Raw genomic sequence first — 20,244 nt, forward strand, 5'->3', positions numbered from 1 at the left:
AGCTCTGAAGGAAACATCTCTAGATTGTAAGCTCACTGTGGGCATGGAACGTGTCTACCAATTCTGTTGTACTGTCCTCTCCCAAGCGCTTAGCACAGTGATCTGCACATGGTAAGCCCTCGATAAATATGACTGAGTGACCGTTAATGAATCATTTGGCAAAGGACAGCACTGACTCAAATCCTGTGCAGTATTAGTCAGAGGAAAGAATTCCGATGCCATTTATTTGATAGAGTTTCCTTTGTCACCCTCCTGGGCCCAGTGCTGCTGTGTTATATAGTACCAACGGTACAATGAAAAGGCCTTTCCTCTACTATGGTTTACTTCTTCCTTGGTCCAGTTTGTGCTTAGGGAAAGAGAACCCTCTGAGCTGGGTTGGAAGATCCAATAGAGAATACTTCTGGAAGCAGACCGGACAATCAAAAACAGGGATTCTGACCAGGGAAGGCGACACGAAGCCAAAGATGAAGTCCCATCTAAACGGAATTGCCAATGATCTTATGGGAAGGATAAAATTCTATGACGGACTTGAGAAATTCTAATAGGGTCTAAAGATAACGATGGAAGAAAACTGAAGAGAGAAACTACGGCTATTTAAAAGGTTTGCAGACAAATGCAAGGGGTATGGGACATAAAAAGAGGAGTCAGAAGTCTTAGCTCAGGACTTCAGTTTAATGTAATTGGACAAACCATGAAGCAGTTCTGTCTGGAGTGCTGGACTAGAAATGTATGGCTTTCACACCAAAAGGAAGTGGTTGGTCAAGAAAATAGAAGGAGATCAAGAGATAGGTTAAGCTTTGGTTAAAGGGAAGGGATAAAGAAAAAAAACAAAACAAGAACAATATGAAGGAAGGGAATCTATTAGAGACCACCAAAACAGGAAGAGAGGTTGAGTGAGGCCATCAATTCACCCCATTGGCTTTAGAACAGAATTTGGTGGTGATGGGAGACTTTAATTACCCAGAGATGTGTTGACAAACTATTTTTTCTGACCAGAAATTGTAACACAGGATTTGGGGATTGCATTAGGGATGATTTCCTAATGCGGAAAGAATATTGGGCAGATGCCCTTCTTGATTTGATTCTTATGACAACTCTATGAATAGAAAAGATAGGTTGAGGATCTAAAGGATGGATGGATACCTTGAGAGCATTCAAGATCCTAAGGGAAAGGAGGAGAAAAAAGTCGGCAAGATAAAAGTGCATTAATGATATTCAAGTAAATTTTGTTTGACTTAACGGCATTAGCAGAAAGCCTAAAAGAGAAAGGACTCCAAAGTTGAACTGGCTCAGGAACAAATTAGACCAAATGCATGGGAAGGACATGATGGTGCCAATTTGACTAAATACAGAGCTTTTTAGAAACCTGAAGGGTAAATGGAAAAGCTGCTCAAAGTGGAAATTGGTCCAGATCACTAAAGAAGACTATATTTTTTTAAAAAAGAATCCATTTTGTAGAGAAAAAATTAGAAAAGTGGAAGATGAAAAGGAAACCCTACTAGCTTGAGCGCAAGGTAACACACATTAAAAGTGGCCTGGCCCGGTGGAAAGAAGGCGGACCTGGGTTCTAATCCCAGCGTCCCCACTTGTTTGCTGTGTGACCGTGGGCAAGTTGCTTCACTTCTCGGTGTCTCAGTTATCTCACCTGTGAAAAGAGGTTTAAAACTGGAGCTCCATGTGGGACATGGAGTGCTTAACAAATACCATTTTAAAAAAAAGAAAAAACCCCACAAAACATTCTTCAAAGATATTATCATTACTGAGCAGTTACTGTGTGCAGAGCACTGTAATCCCGGCTCTGCCACTTGTCTGCTGTGTGACCTTGGGCAAGTCACTTAACTTCTCTGTGCCTCAGTTACCTCATCTGTAAAAATGGGGATTAAAAAATGTGAGCCCCACGAGGGACAATCTGATTACCCTGTATCTACCCTAGCGCTTAGAACAGTGCTCTGCACATAGTAAGCGCTTAACAAATACCATAATTATTATTTATTAATTACTTGGGAGAGAACAATACAAGAGAGTTGGCAGACATGTTCCCAGTCTTAAGCAAAATTGGAAGCTCATGGAAGAATGGCCTCTTTCAGGCAGGCAGGAAAGGGAAGTTATATTGGATGACAGGAAAAAATCAGAAGCTTTTAATTGTGTTTTTGTTCCCCTTCTGCTTTTGGGAAAAATATCGAAAGTGAACAATAGAGTAAAATCAGAAAGGAAAAGGAGAAAACCAAACTAGAATAAGGGAAGAAACAGTCAATGGGTATTAAAAAAAATAGATGCATTGAAATAAGCAGAGCCTAATGACATACACCCTAGGACATTTAAGGATTATAGACCACTGGTTATTATTGTTGAGAATTCAAAGAGGTTGAGAGAATTGCTGAGGATTAGAAAAAGGCCAATGCCGGGCCCATTCATTAAAAGAGAGAATGGGAAGATTGCAATAATAAACAATAATAACAAAGACATTTGTTAGGCGCTTACTATGTTCCAGGCACTGTACTAAGAGCTGGGGCAGATACAAGATAATCAGGTTGGACATAGGGCTCCTGTCTTAATCCCCATTTTCCAGCTGAGGCAGCTGAGGCACAGAGAAGTGAAGTGCCCTGCCCAAGGTCACCCAGCAGACAAGTGGTGGAGTGGGGATTAGAACCCAAGTCCTTCTGACTCCCAGGCCCATCCTTTATCCACTTGACCATGTACAGATTGGTTATGTTACTATCAGTACCTGAAGAGGTACAATTGACAATCACGTGGAAGGTCATTCAATCCCAGTAAACAACCAACGTGGCTCTGTGAAGAACACACGGTGCCAAGCACATTTAAGCCCTTTCTTTGATTGTGTCAGACCATGCAGATGAGAGAAGAAATCGACATAATTTTATCTAGACTTCTGAATCCATCTTCTGAATTGAAATTATGGTTTCAGGTGGGTGTTCGGCTGACTTGAGGGTCACATCCGAAGAAGAGGCATCAATGGCTCAGTGTCATCCTTGGAGGGATGTATTGGGTGGTGTTCTACTTGAATGAGCTCTAGTCAATATCTTAACTGATGAATTGAATGGAGAGAACCAGGCAATGCTAAATATGATGCTAAATAGAATTCAAAGGGACAGACAGATTGGAAAAGTGGTCCTGCAATAACAGAATGAAATCCAACACAGAAAAATGCAAGAAAGTGCACTAAGGATCAAAAGACAAACACCACTACTGCAGGACAGATGAAGACGTAGCAGCGTGGCTCAGTGGCAAAAGCCCGGGCTTGGGAGTCAGAGGTCATGGGTTCTAATTCCGACTCCGCCACTTATCAGCTGTGTGACTTTGGGCAAGTCACTTAACTTCTCTGTGCCTCAGTTACCTCATCTGTAAAATGGGAATTAAGACTGTGAGCCTCACCTGGGACAACCTGATCACCTTGTAGCCCCCCCCAGTGCTTAAAACAGTGCTTTGCACATAGTAAGCACTTAACAAATGCCATCATTATTATTCTTTTAAACAGGGCAGGGATTGTCTCTGTTGTCGAACTGTACATTCCAAGTGCTTAGTACAGTGCTCTGCACACAGTAAGTGCTCAATAAATATGTCTGAATGAATGAATGAAAGGTACAACACAGAAGAAAAAGATGATAATAATAATAATTATTATTATGGTATTTATTAAGCGTTTACTATGTGCCAGGCACTGTACTAAGCGCTGGGGTGGACACAAGCAGATGGGGTTGGACACTGTCCCTTGTCTCATGGAGGGCTCACAGTCTCAATCCCCATTTTCCAGATGAAGTAACTGAGGCACAGAGAAGTGAAGTCACTTGCCCAAGGTCACACAGCAGACAAGTGGTGGAGCCGGGATTAGAACCCATGAACTTCCGGTGGTGAGGAGAGGTTCTAGTGGGCCAGAAGCAGAGTGTGAGCCAGCAAAGTAAGTAGCATTAATGAGAAGGCAAACATAGTACTGGGATGGGTCGACAAGGCCGTGAGATGAAAGAGTCAAGAAGTAATACTTTTGGTATTCTATTTACCAGTCAGACCCTTGTTAGAGTATTCTGTCTGGTTTTGGTCACAGCATTTAAAAAAGTATGTTGTGACACTAAAGAAGGTCCAGCAGAGAATGACAAAAAGGTTGGAAAATCGGTTTTGGGAAGAAAAGTTCAAAGGATTGAAATTGCTTGGCCTTTGAAAGAGAATGTTTCGTAGGACTTCACCGATCTTCTACCATAAAGGGGATTTCTGTAGGGGGAAAGTGGCAATTTTTCCTCTGAGGCCACTGATGATCAATTACGAGAAAGAGTCTTGACTGAAAGGAGGAGAAATGTCATTTAAAAAAAAAAACTTCTCAAAAGTCAAGATGATAGAATACCGGAATGGGCTGCAAGGAGAACGTGTGAAATCTACATCCCTGTCAATCTTTACAAATGGAAAGTTGGCCACCTCTCCCTGATAATTTGGTCTTTCACCTGCCAAAGGGGGATAGCTGATCTCTTTTCCGGCTCTCTTTGCCCCTTCCCTGATTATTTCTATTATATTTTAAAGTGTCAAAATCCAACTATTTAGAGGGGAAATTTGAACAATTCCCAAGCATTACAGTCTTTGGGCCTAGCAGAAAAAATATCCATTTTAAGAGAGCAAAATTTTATTAAAGTACCAAAGAAAGAACTTCAGTGATTACTGATACCCTTAAATGTAATTTAACATTGTTTCCAAAATTGGATCGACAAGCATAAAATAAGAAAATAAACAAATGGTGATGTATCATTAATATTCCATTTCCCAAAAAGGGTGGAAAGAGATGGGGGGGAAGAAGCATATAAACATCGCCCCCTTCCACAAAAGGGTGGCAGAGATAAAAATGTTTTTTTTTTTCTATCTTGGGGATAAAATGGACACTATACATATATACATATATATATGTATAGTGTGTGTGTGTGCATATAAATATATGGGTGTGCAAAAATAAATATGATGATTCTAAGAGTTTTCAATGAAACTAAAAGATTGCTGTTACAGTAATTTCACTAAATTGTTTCAACTCTGATCAGATCTCAGTGACACCTTTGGGAAAGGCAAGCCCGATTACTGGCTTCATTTTCACCATCCTATCAAATATTTATTGAGCACCCACTGTGAACATAATACTGTTGGTGTGATGGCTGTTTACAAAGTATAGTGATGTTCAGGTCCTTATTTACATCAAAGTTTAAAATAGGCAGTCTTGCTATAAAAAAAAAAAGCACTACATTTTTTCTAGCACTCAATTTACAGAACATTTTCCTGCTTTACTTAGTATTCCCTGGTAGTGAATCTTCAAATCACATACTTTTATTAATGCATAGGGAAAAAAATGAAAATCTTGACTTTTGGTCACCTATCCATAAAATTAGTTGGTGAATATAATCTAATGAAATGTTAAAGGCTCTCTAAAGGTATGGATAATCTCAAATATACATTATCTCTTAAGGGACATATGGGCTGGGTGGGAAATAGAATACTGGCAAGGAAGTGGTTTATCTGAAGAGCCCAGGCATAAGTTAAAGCCTTGTTGCTATGATTATTTGATTTAAGGGAGTTTTTTTTTCAAGCCACGGAAATGTAGGACTACTCCCCGCTCACTGATTTTATTACCCTCCTTATTTTGAAAGGCACTCATGATTAAAGCAACTCCCCCTCCACAAAACCCAAAACCCTCCATAGAGTCTTACTGAATACAAATACAGTTGTGATTCCCCCCCCTCACCCCCCCCCCACCCCCCAACCACATTACTATGTTTTACATTGCAAAATGCAGCCTAGTAAATGCACAGAAAGTTCAACTTGGAAATTCACAGAAAGTCAGCAGAAGAAAAAATTTGCAACATAAAGAGCTAGCAGTATAAACAAATGGGGAAATGTGAATTTTAGCAGGATGAAAGGAATTGCTGCTATAGCCTTCCTAAAGCACTATTTCCGAAAGTGCAGGGACCACATTTTCAGCCCCGGGACAGGTTCTATTTGCATTTTTACTGAAAAACTGAGGTGTGGCTCTTAGGTCAGTACTGGAGTGCACCATCGGTAAAGGTTTCAATACCCCGATCGCTTCTTCACGTGTCAAAAAAGACGCAGTTCCTTTCAGCTTACTTTTACAGGAGATGGTCTCAGCTGTGACAAAAACTCTGCCATCCAAGTGATGGGCAAGCACACAAACAGAAAAAGCAGAACATCTTGAGTGATACAGATAACATAAGCGTCTCCTGAAGAAGTGCAGTCAGTGAAGACAGAGAGGGAGAGGAAGTAAAAGTGAAATTCTTGGAGGGGAGCCACCTCCTCATCTCCACCTACCATCGGCTTTAGTTCTCTGGCATCAGTTACTCCTCCCTTACCAGCCTCTTTCATTGCTTTTCTACTGTTCTCCACAAACTCCTGCAAAACAATAAGCACGAGATGTTAGCTTCGTTTATGTATTCGGCCAGTGGATGCCAAAGGTGTATACATCCCCGGCTCAGATATGCAGATTTTTTGCAATCGCTGCAAATGGGCGGCAGAGAACGTTTCAAGAAACGAAATTTAGTGCCACACCTAAATGGGCAGCATTTACTGGAAGTGACTGCCGCTCTCTGATGTCAAGTCTGTATTCTGTCCATTATTTAGGACAGTGTCCTTATGGCGCAGGGAGAGTATCTTAGTCTCACCTGAAAAAGTGAAAACCGACAACCTGTCAAAGGGAGCCTGCTTGTCTTTGACCCGGATTATGCAAGGCAGTGCAGAGAATGTGTTTACCTACAAAGCCTTCTCACACCAAGTTGACAGAGATGAAGCCGGTAACTGCTTAATATTGTCTTTTTTAACTCAGTCATGCCTGCCATCAACTGCATTATCTACAACAACCGTCTGCATGATTCCAGTCTTTCCATTCCGACATATGAAGGAGACCCTTGGACAAAGGTGATTAAAAAATGGAAACAGTTCTAACAGGAAGAATCTTTAATCCGGATAGAAAAGCTACCACTCTGAAGTATTTCTTCATTAAATAATCTAATTATTATCTGGGCTTTCTGTGAGACAAAGGAGGGACAGTGGATATTTTTTCCTCTGCTTTTTTTTCTGGAGGGCTTAATCACAGGGGAGGAAAATAACTTTATTGAGACCTTTGGTCGAGGTTTAATTTGGAAAGATTTCCTGAAGGAGATTTGGTTTTCAAATGTTCTGTGATCATCACTCCCTCCGTCAGAACCTCTCGCTGATTTTTTTTTAAGGTATTAGTTAAGCACTTACTATGTGCCAGGCACAGCTCTAAGCACTGGGGTAGATACATGATAATCAGATTGGATATAGTCTCTTCCACATGGGGCTCACAATCTTAATCCCCACTTTACAGATGAGGTAACTGAGGCACAGAGAAGTGAAGCAATTTGGTCAAGGTTACACAGAGAGTCAGTGGAGGAGCCTGGATTAGAACCCAGGTCTTTCTGACTCTCAGGCCCAGACTCTACCTCCTGGGTCATGCTCCTTCTAACTGTTAACTTTTGCTCAAAAGGTGAAAATTTCATATTTGTTTCTCTCTGGGGCGCTATTCTTTGAAGAAACTTGAGAATTTACTACAGGCTATAGCACTTCAATCCATAGATCTAGTTTACACTGGGTTCTGTGAATGGCAAGTCAGGCAGTCTACTCTTAGCTAAAATTTGGTTTCTCAAATTGTTTTTTTCACTAGGAAATACAAATCCAGGTATGCTAAACTCCCAGCATCTTTAACCCTGCAGGCTTAGTTTATGGATCGCACCAGGAACATAAGCAACTACATACTCTTCTTGGTGGAAATCAGAAGTGCATGGTGGAGAACCTGGGAAATAAATCCAGTCCCATTTGCATCTGAATTCAGTGGACCCATGATGAATCCAATAAAAATAATAATTGTGGAATTTGTTAGGTGCTTTCTATGAGCCAGGCACTGTACTAAGCGCTGAGGTGGATACAAGCGAATTGGGTTGGATTTGCTCATCACAGTCTCAATCCCCATTTTACAGATGAGGTAACTGAGGCATGGAGAAGTGAAGTGACTTGCCCAAGATCACACCGCAGACAAGTGGTGGAGCCGGGATCAGAACCCATGACCTACTGACTCCCAGGCCCGGGTTCTATCTGCTATATCATGCTACGTCTACTCCAGGTGACTGGTGAGTAGCCGAAAGCAGCATGGCCTAGTAGATAGAGTCCGGGCCTGGGAGTCCAAAGGACGTGGGTTCTAATCCTGGCTCTGCCACCTGTCTGCTGTGTTACCTCGGGCAAGTTGTTTCATTTCTGTGTGCCTCAGTTCCCTTATCTGGTAAATGGGGATGAAGACTGTGAGTCCCACGTGGGACATGGACTGTGTCCAGCCTGATTAGCATGTATCTACCCCAGCATTTAGTACAGTGCTGGGCACACAGTAAGCGCTTCAAAAATGCTATTAGAAAAAAAAACAAAAGTTACCCCTGGATGACCCCGGTCTGGGATGGGAAGCCAGTGAGGGGGTGGAGGGAGAGGAAAGGAAGGCTGGTAGTTTCGCTGGGAAAAACTGCCACTTTGCCCTCCCCAACCTGCATGAGGTCAGGGTCCCAAACCCAACTTCTACCTTTGGCTGGGGACAACGCTTAACAGATTGCTGATAGATAGACAAAGACTTTTCCCTCCTTCAAAACCTGACTGAAGGCACATCTCCTCCAAGAGGCCTACCCAGACTAACCCCGCTTTTCTCTTCTCACACTCCCTTCTGCGTCACCCTGACTTGCTTTCTTTGCTCTTCCCCCTTCCAAGCCCCAAAGCACAGACGTACATATCTGTCATTTATTTATCTGTATTGATGTCTGAGTCTCCCCCCGCACCATCCCCCACTACCCCCCCGACTGTAAGCTCATTGCGGGCAGGGAATGTATCTGTTTATTGTTGTAGCGTACTCTCCCAAGTGCTTACCAGGGCAATTTGCTCGGTCTAGAGTGAGAAGATAAATTAGGAACCTGTAACTCTGACTTTTCTTTAATTCCAGACTGTTCTCCCCCTCTAGACTGTCAGCTCATTACGGGAGGGAACGTGTTCTATCTTATTCTCCCAAGCGCTCGGTACAAAGCTCTACATATGGTAAGCCCTCAATAAATACCATGGATTGATTAAATGACTAAAACACAATAGTCCTTCAGTCCAGTCTTCACATCTTTAATCCAAGCTCTACATTATGGGGGTAAAGGTCAGAGCAAAGCGGGGTAGTCATTCATTCAGTCGTATTTAATGAGTGCTTATTGTGTGCAGAGCACTGTACTAAGTGCTTGGGAGACACATTCTCTGCCCGGAATGAGCATACAGCCTAGAGGGGGACACAGACTTTAATCTGAGTAAATAATTTAGACCATATAATTTAAAGATACATGCATAAAGTGCTGTGGGGTTGGGGGTGGGGCAAATATCGAATGTCCAAAGATCCCGGAGCCGAGATCCAAGCGCACAGACCTCCCCCGAAGAGATTGACAACGTTCGATCTCCAGAGGGATTTAAGAAATGCAGTGTATTTACCATGAGCACTTTATCCATGTAGAACTCTCTGCCGGGGCTTCCGTCATTGTACTTCGTATCAATGGCAAAACATAAGAATAAGACGTCCACGACCATTTCATATATGGACAGGAAGCAGTGAGCGACCAGGAAAGCAAAGAGGCAGACGATGATCAGTGGCAGTACCCAAACTGTGTAATCCTGCTGGTAGTTCAGCAACATAATGCCTGCCAATCCAGTGCTGCAGACTATCAGGACCTAGAGTCAAGAGAACAAAGGGCGCATTTAATATTGCACTGTAGGAGGCCTCCATCTTTCTACATTTTCATACTTCCGAGTCTCCCGACTATTTATAGCTACCGACTGCTATACTGTTGCTCTCCTCAAACCATGAAGTTCCACCAAACCTCGCCCTCTGTCGCTACAGATGTCTACCCTTCATAGACAGATCTGCTCAGTTCTGCCGGAATGTGTCTTTCCTCTACACCTTTTCTGTGGGAAATTGAGGACAGGGATCATTCTTCCAGCGGCCTGCGTCCGTCTGGGTGAAGCAAGAAGTGATGCTGGAAGAAGTGGTTGTACGCAGGTGCACATCGGACACAGTGTGAAAAGTGCAACCTCCATGGTAATAATAATAAAGATGATGATGATGATTATTATGGTATATGTTAAGTGCTTACTATGTGCCAGGCACTGTACTAAATGCTGGGGTGGATACAAGCAAATCGGGTTGGACACAGTCCCTGCCCCACATGGGGCTCACAGTTCCGATCCCCAGTCTACAGATGAGGTAACTGAGGTGCAGGGAAGTTGAGTTGACCATGGTCACACAGCAGACAAATGGCAGAGCCGGGATTAGAACCCATGACCTCCTGACTCCCAGGTCCATGCCACTGTGGGCCCACACACATGTACACATGGAAGCTTCTTTTTAGAACACAAAAAGCCTAGATTGTTGCTGAAAAGCAAACAAGTCTTTTGAAATGAATCACCTTTTCATTGAATATAGCTGAGTTCAATGATTTTTACGCATCATTTTTTATGCGACTTTGGGGTGCCAAAAGAATGCTCCAGGGATGTCTTGGAAGAAACAAGCAAGGGGCACAAAATATTAAAATCGATATTGATAAATACTTCTTTCGGTATTGCTTAATGATGTACGTAGAGCTTCCTTTCTTGAGAATTTGTCAGATACTTTGAGATTACTTAGCCAGGAATTTTGGGAGAGCTTTCCTTTTTTTTAAAAAACAAACACAAGAAAAACCTGATATAATGAGGTGGTATTGTCTTTCTATGTTAGAAAAAGAGAAGGTGTGATTACTGTTTGGTTAAAAAGACATCCCTAAATCTCTTCAGTTCCTTGCATCTCGCTAAGTACAGTGTACTACAGTGCTTTGCACATAGTAAGCACTTAACAAATACCACAATTATTATTATTATTTTTATTATTAAAGGTCATTCATTCTAAAAATTGACTTTCATGGTGATAATGATTTTGAACATTTTAGGGGGGTTCCATTACTTAAAAATGTGTTTATGAAAATGGACAATTTGTGTTTCCACATTTAATGAAAATCAATGTGAATCTTTGATGATAAAATGTATTCAAAAACTGCCAAATTTAAAAGCCTGGATTAAATAGAGCTGTTCAATTATATTATGGGAAGAGACATTATGAAAACACATAAATGCATTTACAGCATGTCTGGTCAAAAAAGTTTGGCACCCTTGATTCAGCTCGCCATTACTGTTACCTATTTATTCACTTCTATCCCTCTCTTCAGTTTAATAAAGTGCCCATGAATTGGCTACAGTCATAGCTTTAATTTAGGATGTTTTCTACTGCACATTTCTCTTTTCTTGATGATTTCCTGTTATACTATCACTTCACAGTGACTAGGTCAGGCAGTTTGAACTCATGACACAAGGCTCTGAGCCAGTTTTAGGTGATGGCTTTCTTCTTTTTTTTTTAATGGTATTTGTTAAGTGCTTACTATGTGTCAAACGCTATTCTGTGCACTGAGGGAGGTACAAATCAGTTAGGTCAGACACAGTTCCTGTCCCACATGGGGCTCAGGGTCTAAATAGGAGAGAGAACAGGTATTGAATCCTCATTTTATTTTATGGCAGAGAAAACTGAGGCCCAGGGAAGTTAAGTGACTTGCCCAAGGTCACCGGGCAAGCAATTGGCAGAGCTGGGATCAGAACCCAAGTCCTCTGACTCCCAGGCCCATGCTCTTTCCACTAGGCAAAGTTGTTTTTGGTCTTGTCAGTAGGCTAACATATTGAAGTTTTTCCCCCTCCAAAATTATGCCAAAAAGTAAAAATGGAAGATAGATATATGTAATGTAACCCAAAGAGTTTGATACAGGGAATTTTATTTCGACCATTCTTATTTTCCCACTTCTGTTTCTAGGTGATAGCTGCTTTAGGTGCCACTCTGAACTTCGCAAAATTGTCGTACATCTTACCAAACCCAATACTTTCTACAAAAAAAATGAAAATACATATATTTTGTTTATGTTCATTTGAAAATTATGTTGAAAAAACAAAAGCATATTGATTCTGAGATATATTTCCTGAAACTGAAGAACAAAAATACCCGTATTTAAAAATTCTTAATATTCTGTGGCCTTACCTTGCCAAGGAACAGCATAAAATCTCCAACTGTGTTTATGGCAGCCACTCGCAAGGCGTTCTCCACAATGATGACAAAGGCGTCCTTTGCTGAGGTGCAGAAGTTGGTGCTGTTGATAGCTGTGGCTGTGTATGCATTCTGGGACAAAGTGAAAACAGTTTTCTCATAAACCAATGCAATCTCAGATTTTTTAAAAAAACTAAGATAAAATTAAGAAAGACATAGTTTTTTCATTCATTCAATCATTCATTCATTCACAATTGATCCCTTAATATTGGGAAACTCCTTGAGGGCAGGGATTCTATCTACTATTGTACTCTCCCAAGGGCTTAGTGTAGTGCTCAATAAATACTACTGTTTGGAAACAGGTAAACAGCCAAATGGACATCAAAAAGATCCATGTTAACATCCTTGAATTCACTGAAAAGCTGGACAGAAATACATTCAAACTATAAATGACTTCGTTGCTTTTCGACTTTGGGGAAGTACTCAAGATAGCAGGCTTCTTAGTTTTATTTCCAACGGGTTCCAAAATACTGGCATGTTTGTAAATGTGATAATGACGACAACAATAATAATAATAATTCATAAATCTGCATTCCACTGTTTGAAGAGGAGGCGGCTCATTTAGCCACAACACCAGGATCGCTACACAAATGGAGAAACCAGAAAATGCTTGGAAATTTGAGGTATTATCTTATTATGCAAGCAAACCAGATTCATTTTTAAAATTCAAATTGCCTATATTTGCTACATAAGTAGTGTGCTTTTTAATTGCTGAGCATTTATTTGAACTTAGAGGGCAACCAAAAGACCACCCCCTGAAACACAAGACTTTATTCCTCATTTTTCCATAGGAGAAGAGGCAATAGGGTGAACATAATAAACAAAAAACTCTCACACCTCATGGGAAAGAGATGAGTCTCGGGATGCCTAAAGAGTCTAGAGACAAAAGGAGTTACTGTATCAACTTCACCTTCTCTCTCGAGAAGAAAACATGAGAATTTATTCAATCCTAAATGAAGAGGAGAGGAATGGACAAACACGGAAGGTTTTTGAGAAGTGCAGAGTGATAGTTTAGAAAAAAATATTCAGACAGCAGGGGAAAGTAAGGCTTGGAGAGGGAAGAGACCCGAAGGCGTGGAGACCAGTGAGGAGGCTGATGCGGCAGTCAAGCTAAAATATGACAAATGCCTGAGGTGGGGTTGGAGTGGCCGTTGGGATAGAAAGGAAAGGGTGGATCTGGGAAATGTAGAGGGAAAAGCAACAGATTTTGCAACTAACTGACTAGAGTGAGGTGTCAAGGATGACTCCAAGGTTGTTTAGGCCTCAGACACAGGAAGGTTGGCGGTGCTGTCAATTGGGATGGGAAATTTAGGAGGAGGAGAAGATTTGGGAGGGAGGATGCGGGGATCAGTTTTAGAGGGAATACGAGATTGTAGAGCAAGTGAGCGGTCAGAGTTAGTGAGATAGATTGAGGATTCTGAGTGTACAAGATAATCAGATAATAATAATAATAATAATAATAATGTTGGTATTTGTTAAGCGCTTACTATGTGCCAAGCACTGTTCTAAGCGCTGGGATAGATACAAGGTAATCAGGTTGTCCTACGTAGGGCTCACGGTCTTCATCCCCATTTTACAGATGAGGTAACTGAGGCACAGAGAAGTTAAGTGACTCGCCCAAGGTCACACAACTGACAAACGCGGGGGCCGGGGTTAGAACCCATGACCTCTGGCTCCCAAGCCCGTGCTCTTTCCACTGAGTCACACTGCTCAGATAGGACACAGTCTCTGTTCCACCCAGCCTGAAGGAGAGGGAGAACATTATTTCATCTCCATTTTACAGATGAGGAAACGGAGGCACAGATAAGTTAAGTGACTTGCCCAAGGTCACATAGCAGGCAAGTGGTGATGCTGGAATTAGAACTCAGGTCCTCTGTCTCCCAGGCCCGTGATCTCTCCACCCCCTCTTCAAAACCCTACTTAAAACTCACCTCCTCCAAGAGGCCTTCCCAGACTGAGCTCCTCTTCTCCCTCTACCACCCCCCCTTCACCTCTCCGCAGCTTAACCCTCTTTTCCCCCCATTTCCCTCTGCTCCTCCCCCTCTCCCTTCCCATCCCCTCAGCACTGTACTCGTCTGCTCAACTGTATATATTTTCATTACCCTATTTATTTTGTTAATGAAATGTACATCGCCTTGATTCTATTTAGTTGCCATTGCTTTTACGAGATGTTCTTCCCCTCGACTCTATTTATTGCCATTATTCTCGTCTGTCTGTCTCCCCCGATTAGACTGTAAGCCCGTCAAACGGCAGGGACTGTCTCTATCTGTTGCCGACTTGTTCATTCCAAGCGCTTAGTACAGTGCTCTGCACATAGTAAGCGCTCAATAAATACTATTGAATGAATGAATGAATAGGCCATGTTACTCAAACATTCCCCTGCAGCCAGGGCTATGGGAGACCAGAACAGGTGAAAGGGAGCCTGGGGAAGAATTTAGTGTGGGGTTCTAGGGTGAGAGAAACAAGGACAGGAGACTGAGATGGGGGAAAGAAGACGTTAGGATATTTCTAAACTCTGTTCTCTCATAAATTACTATAAGTCGCATACTGAAATATTGATCAAAAGCTATTTTTCCAATTATGAAAAATCAGAGACCCTGAGAGTTATTTTCCACTGACTAAATGATTCAGAAGAAGACATTCCATGGTACACAGCATTTTTCATTGTTGAAATTTTCCAAGAAAACACATGGTTTTATAAAAAGAAATGAAAGAACAATGAGTACTGCGGCATCAAATATCCTTCTCAAATCCCGAAACAGATTGTGGAATACTAAGTAAACAGGAGGGTGGGACGCTGCGGGGAGAGGAGAGTGAGTGAAAGAATGTCAGTCGGCCAACAGCATAACTGATTAAACAGCAAGCTTCAAGAGCCAGAGATTACCACCCAAATCTGTAGCTTTCATTTTAAAGGAAAATTACTTGAACCCTAAAATTAAAATGAAAACAAGGATACCCTCTTTGAAAGACACTTCTCTTGGGAAACAGTAAGTATGGTGTTGTCCTCGGTGGTTGAAGGTGACACTACTGATGGGAAAATTTAGTTATGGATACAAAGAAGACGGAAAAGTCCTGACCGCACTACGTACGCAAGTTTGCTGTTCGCAACACCAGTCGTCGTTTTCCTTTTTCATTTCTGTCTTCGTCTCGCAATGCCCTTGAGGATTCTGACGGCCCCATTTGCGACTGTGGGGTCCCAAGCTGGTCTGTTACGGTGTTGTCTCTCAGTTTTCCACTATGATGTTGCAGTGTCCGAGGCTATATTTTACTGCATCATTAAGGCACGCACTTCGGGCATCTGCATTTCACCTCACCGTATAAAAGCTGTCGGGTAGCCCTTTGGGTGTATCCCCTTTCCTATCACGTCCCATGCGGTCAATCAGTCGATCATAATGATTGAGCGCTTACGGTGTGCAGAGCACTATACTAAACGTTTGGGAGAGTACGATGTAACAATAAGCAGACACATTCCCAGCGCACAATGAGCCTAACACTGATCTGTTTGGATGGTTTTGGAGTCGACCCCTTGAAGCAGTGGCTGTACAATCGGTGAGAGCTTGGAGCTGTCCATACAACATCACAAAAGACATTTCATACACTCGAGTCACTAACACTGATGGTGAAATTCTGTATAGGTAGATATGTGCGTGTGTGTGTGTGTGTTTTGAGAGAGGGAGCAAGGGTGAGAGAGAGATACTGAAAAGACCAATGGGGGTCCCACAGTTCGAATCACATTGTGCACAGGATTCAATCATGTTTGCTGCTCGCTACTCAAAGCTGTTCGCTCTTCTGCCTCCTTGTCTCAAGATCGACATGGCTGCTGTGATATTTACGTCCTTCAGATCCCTCTGTGGCACTAAAATATCAATCCACCCATCAATTGTATTTATTGAGCACTTACTATGTGCAGAGCACTGTACTATGCTCTTGGGAGAGTAAGATACAACTGAGAAGCAGCATGGCCTAGTGGATAGAGCACAGGCCCGGGAGTCAGGAAGAGCTGGGTTCTAATCCCGGCTCCGCCACTTGTCCGCTGGGTGAACCTGGGCAAGCCACTTCACTTCTCTGGGCCTCCGTTACCTCCTCTGAAAAATGGGGATTAAGACTGTGAGCCCCACGTGGCACATGGACTGTGTCCAACCTGATTACCTTGTATCTACCCCAGTGCTTAGAACAGTGCCTGGCCATAGTAAGCGCTTAACAAATATAATCGAAGAAACAAAAAATGGAGTCAGCAGACACGCTCCCTGCCCACACAATCAATGAGATGTCATGTTTAGATATAGATGCATCCAGAGACGCACCCGCAGAGAGAGGAGAGTATCAGGTAAGACCCGCTTCTGTACTTCTTGGGCCTAGGATAAGGGTTCTTAAGGGGGTGTGTGAGGTTTCTGCCAGGGTACAGGTCATGGAACTGCACGGGGCAGAATTTGAAACACTAAGAATTTCAAAAGAACTGGAGAAATAGAAATCATAAATACCCTTTCAAACTGAATGTAACAACCTTAGGCAGGCTGATGGGTAGAGCTATACAATAACACTTACTTCATTACTTGAGAGTTGGTACAATTTGGAAGCCATGATTTTATTCTTTATGAAAGAACAAAGTGTCTTTCCAGAAAATTGTTCATTCATGCTTTGTAAATCAGGACTAATGTAATTATGAGTCTTCATAAGATCACAGTCTACATTAATTCTCACAATAGAATGTGACCGGAAAAAGATAGTCTTGCTCCAGTGACAAAGTACATTTTGGCATCTGTACCATATACCATAAGAAAAACAAAAAGCTTCCAAATGAAACTTAATTATTTCATCTGGGGTTGGCGGGGAATCTCCTTAGTGAAAGTCGACATGCAATGCGGCGTTACCTGATTTAAGTAATTCAGGCACTTTTCGAGACACCAAAGGCAGCAGATGCAAGATTTCAGTACACACCGAGCACAGGCATTTTCCTGGAAAGAGGAAAAAAAAAAAGATATAGGAACATTAAAAAAAAATGAAAGAATAGAACCCAATCCTACAAGACTCTAAGATTAAAATCGAATGGACCCAATCTATCAAGAATCAAACAGCCCAAGTCTACATGGATGACGTACCCCTGTGAGGGCAACGTTACGGTGCTTGCCAAACATCAGAATAAATAGTTTTTCCTTACCTTTCCTTTGAGTTGGCTGTGGACGTACATGAGGATCATTCGAGGAATTTTCACCAAAGTGATAATGAAAGATCCCTTTGCCACAGTACCGAGGTGATATCGAATGAGGCGATTCACCGACGCCAGTATAGGAGTGAACGGCAGATTCCTTTTCTCCCTGTGAACAAGCACCACAAAGAACAATAAAAAAAAACACCCACCGATTACATGAAGCAGAGCATGAACCTGTTAAGAAGTGGTTATCATCCAATCACGCCTCAAGGCACAGTTAAAAAAAGGAACATTCTTATTTTATATCCTAGGGAAGAGTTCCGTACAACATACTGAACGCAATGCAAGGTCACACTTCAGACTGCTTGTGATGCATCATCTCTTTTCCCAGAGAAACACTCGGCAATCCGAACAGTCAGACCCAGTTCTGGGAGGAGTTTCCGTGAGTGCTAATGGAAAACGACCCCCATCGGCCCCCGCTCTTCCCGCTCCGAAGCCTCTGAGGACTTACCCGGGAAAAATGCATCTGGCCCCTCAGCTAAGGCCAGGAAGCCGGGTAAATGTGCCCTGGTTGGAGCGTGGTATGGGGTGGACTGGGAATGAAGCAGGTGGTGGCATGTCTGCCATCAGCCACGACTCCACTCCCATTCGACAGTACCTCAAACCCAGGTTAGGCTTCAAGTGGAGAACACGGGAGGGAGCAGAGGAAACTTGCTCTTCCCTCTGTAACGCTCTCGAGGATTCCTTGCTGGGCCGTCTGGAGACTGAGACTCCATCGTGTTTGTTTTTTTAAAAAATTCTCAATCAATACTACAGAACTTTATTGTGCACATGGAAGAAAGAACACAGTATTAGACATCTTATATGGGCGCCTTGGGAAAGCACCATGACCATGGATTTTGACTCCCAGTCCTGTGTGCACGAAAACAGAGCTACAATTCCGGTTCTGGCCCCAACATCTTCTGAGGACTCGGACAATTCCCAAATACCAATTTTTTGAGGGAAGGAAAAAAAAAAACCCACCACCAAAAAAACCCCCTCAACCTCTTTGACCGTCAGATTTGTCTAAAAACCAAGAAGTGGGTTAGGGTGGGAAGAAAACCGTTTATCACCATTTATCGGGGATACGCTAGATGTCCTCTTCGGTGGAGGATTAATGATCCCAACACTGGTTAGCTGGGCCCCCGGTTATTTCCGACCAACCTCTGAGGTTTCCACTTCCAGTTCTCACCTTGTAAAATAGTATGTTACTACGGCTCCTGCCACAGTCATCTGCTGGCAGGCTAGGATGAATTCACTGATCCAGATCAGCCCGACTACATGGTACCACCACATATACTGCAGAGGGCCAGAAACTCGGAAATCCACAAATCCTTGGTCATTTTGGACAGCACTACCTAGTAAGACATTGGAGGAAGGAGGGAAAAGGGAGCACTTGTATCAACTCTAAAAGGATAGTTAGTGTTAAAGTTAGAAAAAAAAAAAAGAATTCAGATTCCAACATCCATGCATTCATTTAATAGTATTTATCGCGTGCTTACTGTGTGCTGGGAGCTTGGGAGAATACAGTGATAATGCTGATTATAATAATAATAATAATAAATTATAATTACATAAAAGACATAGTCCTTGACCTCGAGGAGCTTTCAATCTAATGTCATAGTTCTTAAAGAAATACTGCAGTCCTTCCTACTTGCAGAACAAAAATGAATTCATGACTAGAAAATCCACACCAGATATACCTATATGTAGGATCAGATGGCAATAACCCCCAAACACTTTGATTTCTCCGGAGAAGGCAACATATATGGCCATATCACTCCTTCGTAGCTATCAAGTATGGCTAAATGGAGGCATGCAGCGCTAGAAGGTTTTGTCTTTTGTTCCTGGGGTTGGGGGGGGGGTGCGGAGAGGACTTCTGGGTGGGACTCGCCCTGACTTTAAGAAAAACAATCCATGTGTATTCTTTCCTCTTGATTTTTATTTTGACTCGATTTCTAATTTTTTTCGTGGTATTTGTTAAATGCTTACTATGTGCCAGGCACTGAACTAAGCACTGGAGTAGATACAGATTAATCAGGTTAGACACAGGCCACGTGCCACATGCTCACAGTTCTCATCCCCATTTTACAGATGAGGTACCCGGGGCCCAGAGAAGTTCAGTGACTTGCCTTAAGTCACACAGCAGGCAAGTGACGGAGTTGGGATTAGAACCCAGGTCCTTCTGACTTCCAGGCCCATGCTCTATCCATTAGGCCACACTCCTTCTCTAGCTGTTAACTTCCAATAATAATTGGCCATAAAGCAAACAAATATCTCCAACCCTAAGTACAGCCAGTAGGACTGTCACATTCTCTACTAGCTTATGGTACAGGGGAGGTCAAAGTAGCACTTGTTGCCAGGAGAAATCTTGCAAAAATATAATACTCCAGAAACCCAGTCTGCAACTGATCTCCTTGCTGCATGCTGTTGGCTATATGGGGACAGAGCACAAGGATGCATGGATGGTTCAACCTATCAACACTCCTGAGAAAACAATTCCTTCCCACTTCACTTCCTCCTCTCTCCCTCTCCCTTCTCCCATCAACCTTACCCTAAAGTACTATACAAGTGTTGTCTTTGGCTGACGAGGTAATGGTGCTGTTTTCATCCTAGTAATTGAATCCTTTAGTCTGAACTCTGTCACCCGTATTCAGATCCATAAATGATATCATGCAATTTTTTTTTATAAAAAGAGAACGTAAATGAATCCAATATAAAGATAACATTTCAGGTGCCGAGTCCATTGAAAAAGGGGCATCTATATACTGTTCTTGCTAGAAAGTGCACGTACCCAGAGCAGATTTAGGCATTTCTTTAACTTATTATACGAAACCCTAATGAATCCAACTCAATTTTT

At 42.3% G+C, this 20,244-nt stretch overlaps 1 protein-coding gene across 3 annotated transcripts in view; it reads right to left on the reverse strand.

Annotated features, from left to right (window-relative positions):
• SLC44A1 (solute carrier family 44 member 1) overlaps positions 1 to 20,244 on the reverse strand; it is a 123,435-nt gene that overhangs the window by 2,980 nt on the left and 100,211 nt on the right. For 2 of the 3 annotated variants that reach the window (XM_029055277.2, XM_029055278.2), the window contains 6 exons: positions 18,577 to 18,742; positions 17,355 to 17,511; positions 17,068 to 17,151; positions 12,131 to 12,268; positions 9,514 to 9,750; positions 6,310 to 6,390 (listed from right to left, as the gene is read on the reverse strand). In XM_029055277.2, coding sequence (XP_028911110.1) covers positions 6,310 to 6,390; positions 9,514 to 9,750; positions 12,131 to 12,268; positions 17,068 to 17,151; positions 17,355 to 17,511; positions 18,577 to 18,742 — 863 coding nt within the window. Of the gene's footprint in view, positions 1 to 5,777; positions 6,391 to 9,513; positions 9,751 to 12,130; positions 12,269 to 17,067; positions 17,152 to 17,354; positions 17,512 to 18,576; positions 18,743 to 20,244 lie in introns of those variants that run through there. The other variant, XM_029055276.2, reaches the window with a different exon arrangement.

The sequence above is a fragment of the Ornithorhynchus anatinus genome, chromosome X5, assembly GCF_004115215.2.
Source record: "Ornithorhynchus anatinus isolate Pmale09 chromosome X5, mOrnAna1.pri.v4, whole genome shotgun sequence".
Taxonomy (NCBI): Eukaryota; Metazoa; Chordata; class Mammalia; order Monotremata; family Ornithorhynchidae; genus Ornithorhynchus; species Ornithorhynchus anatinus.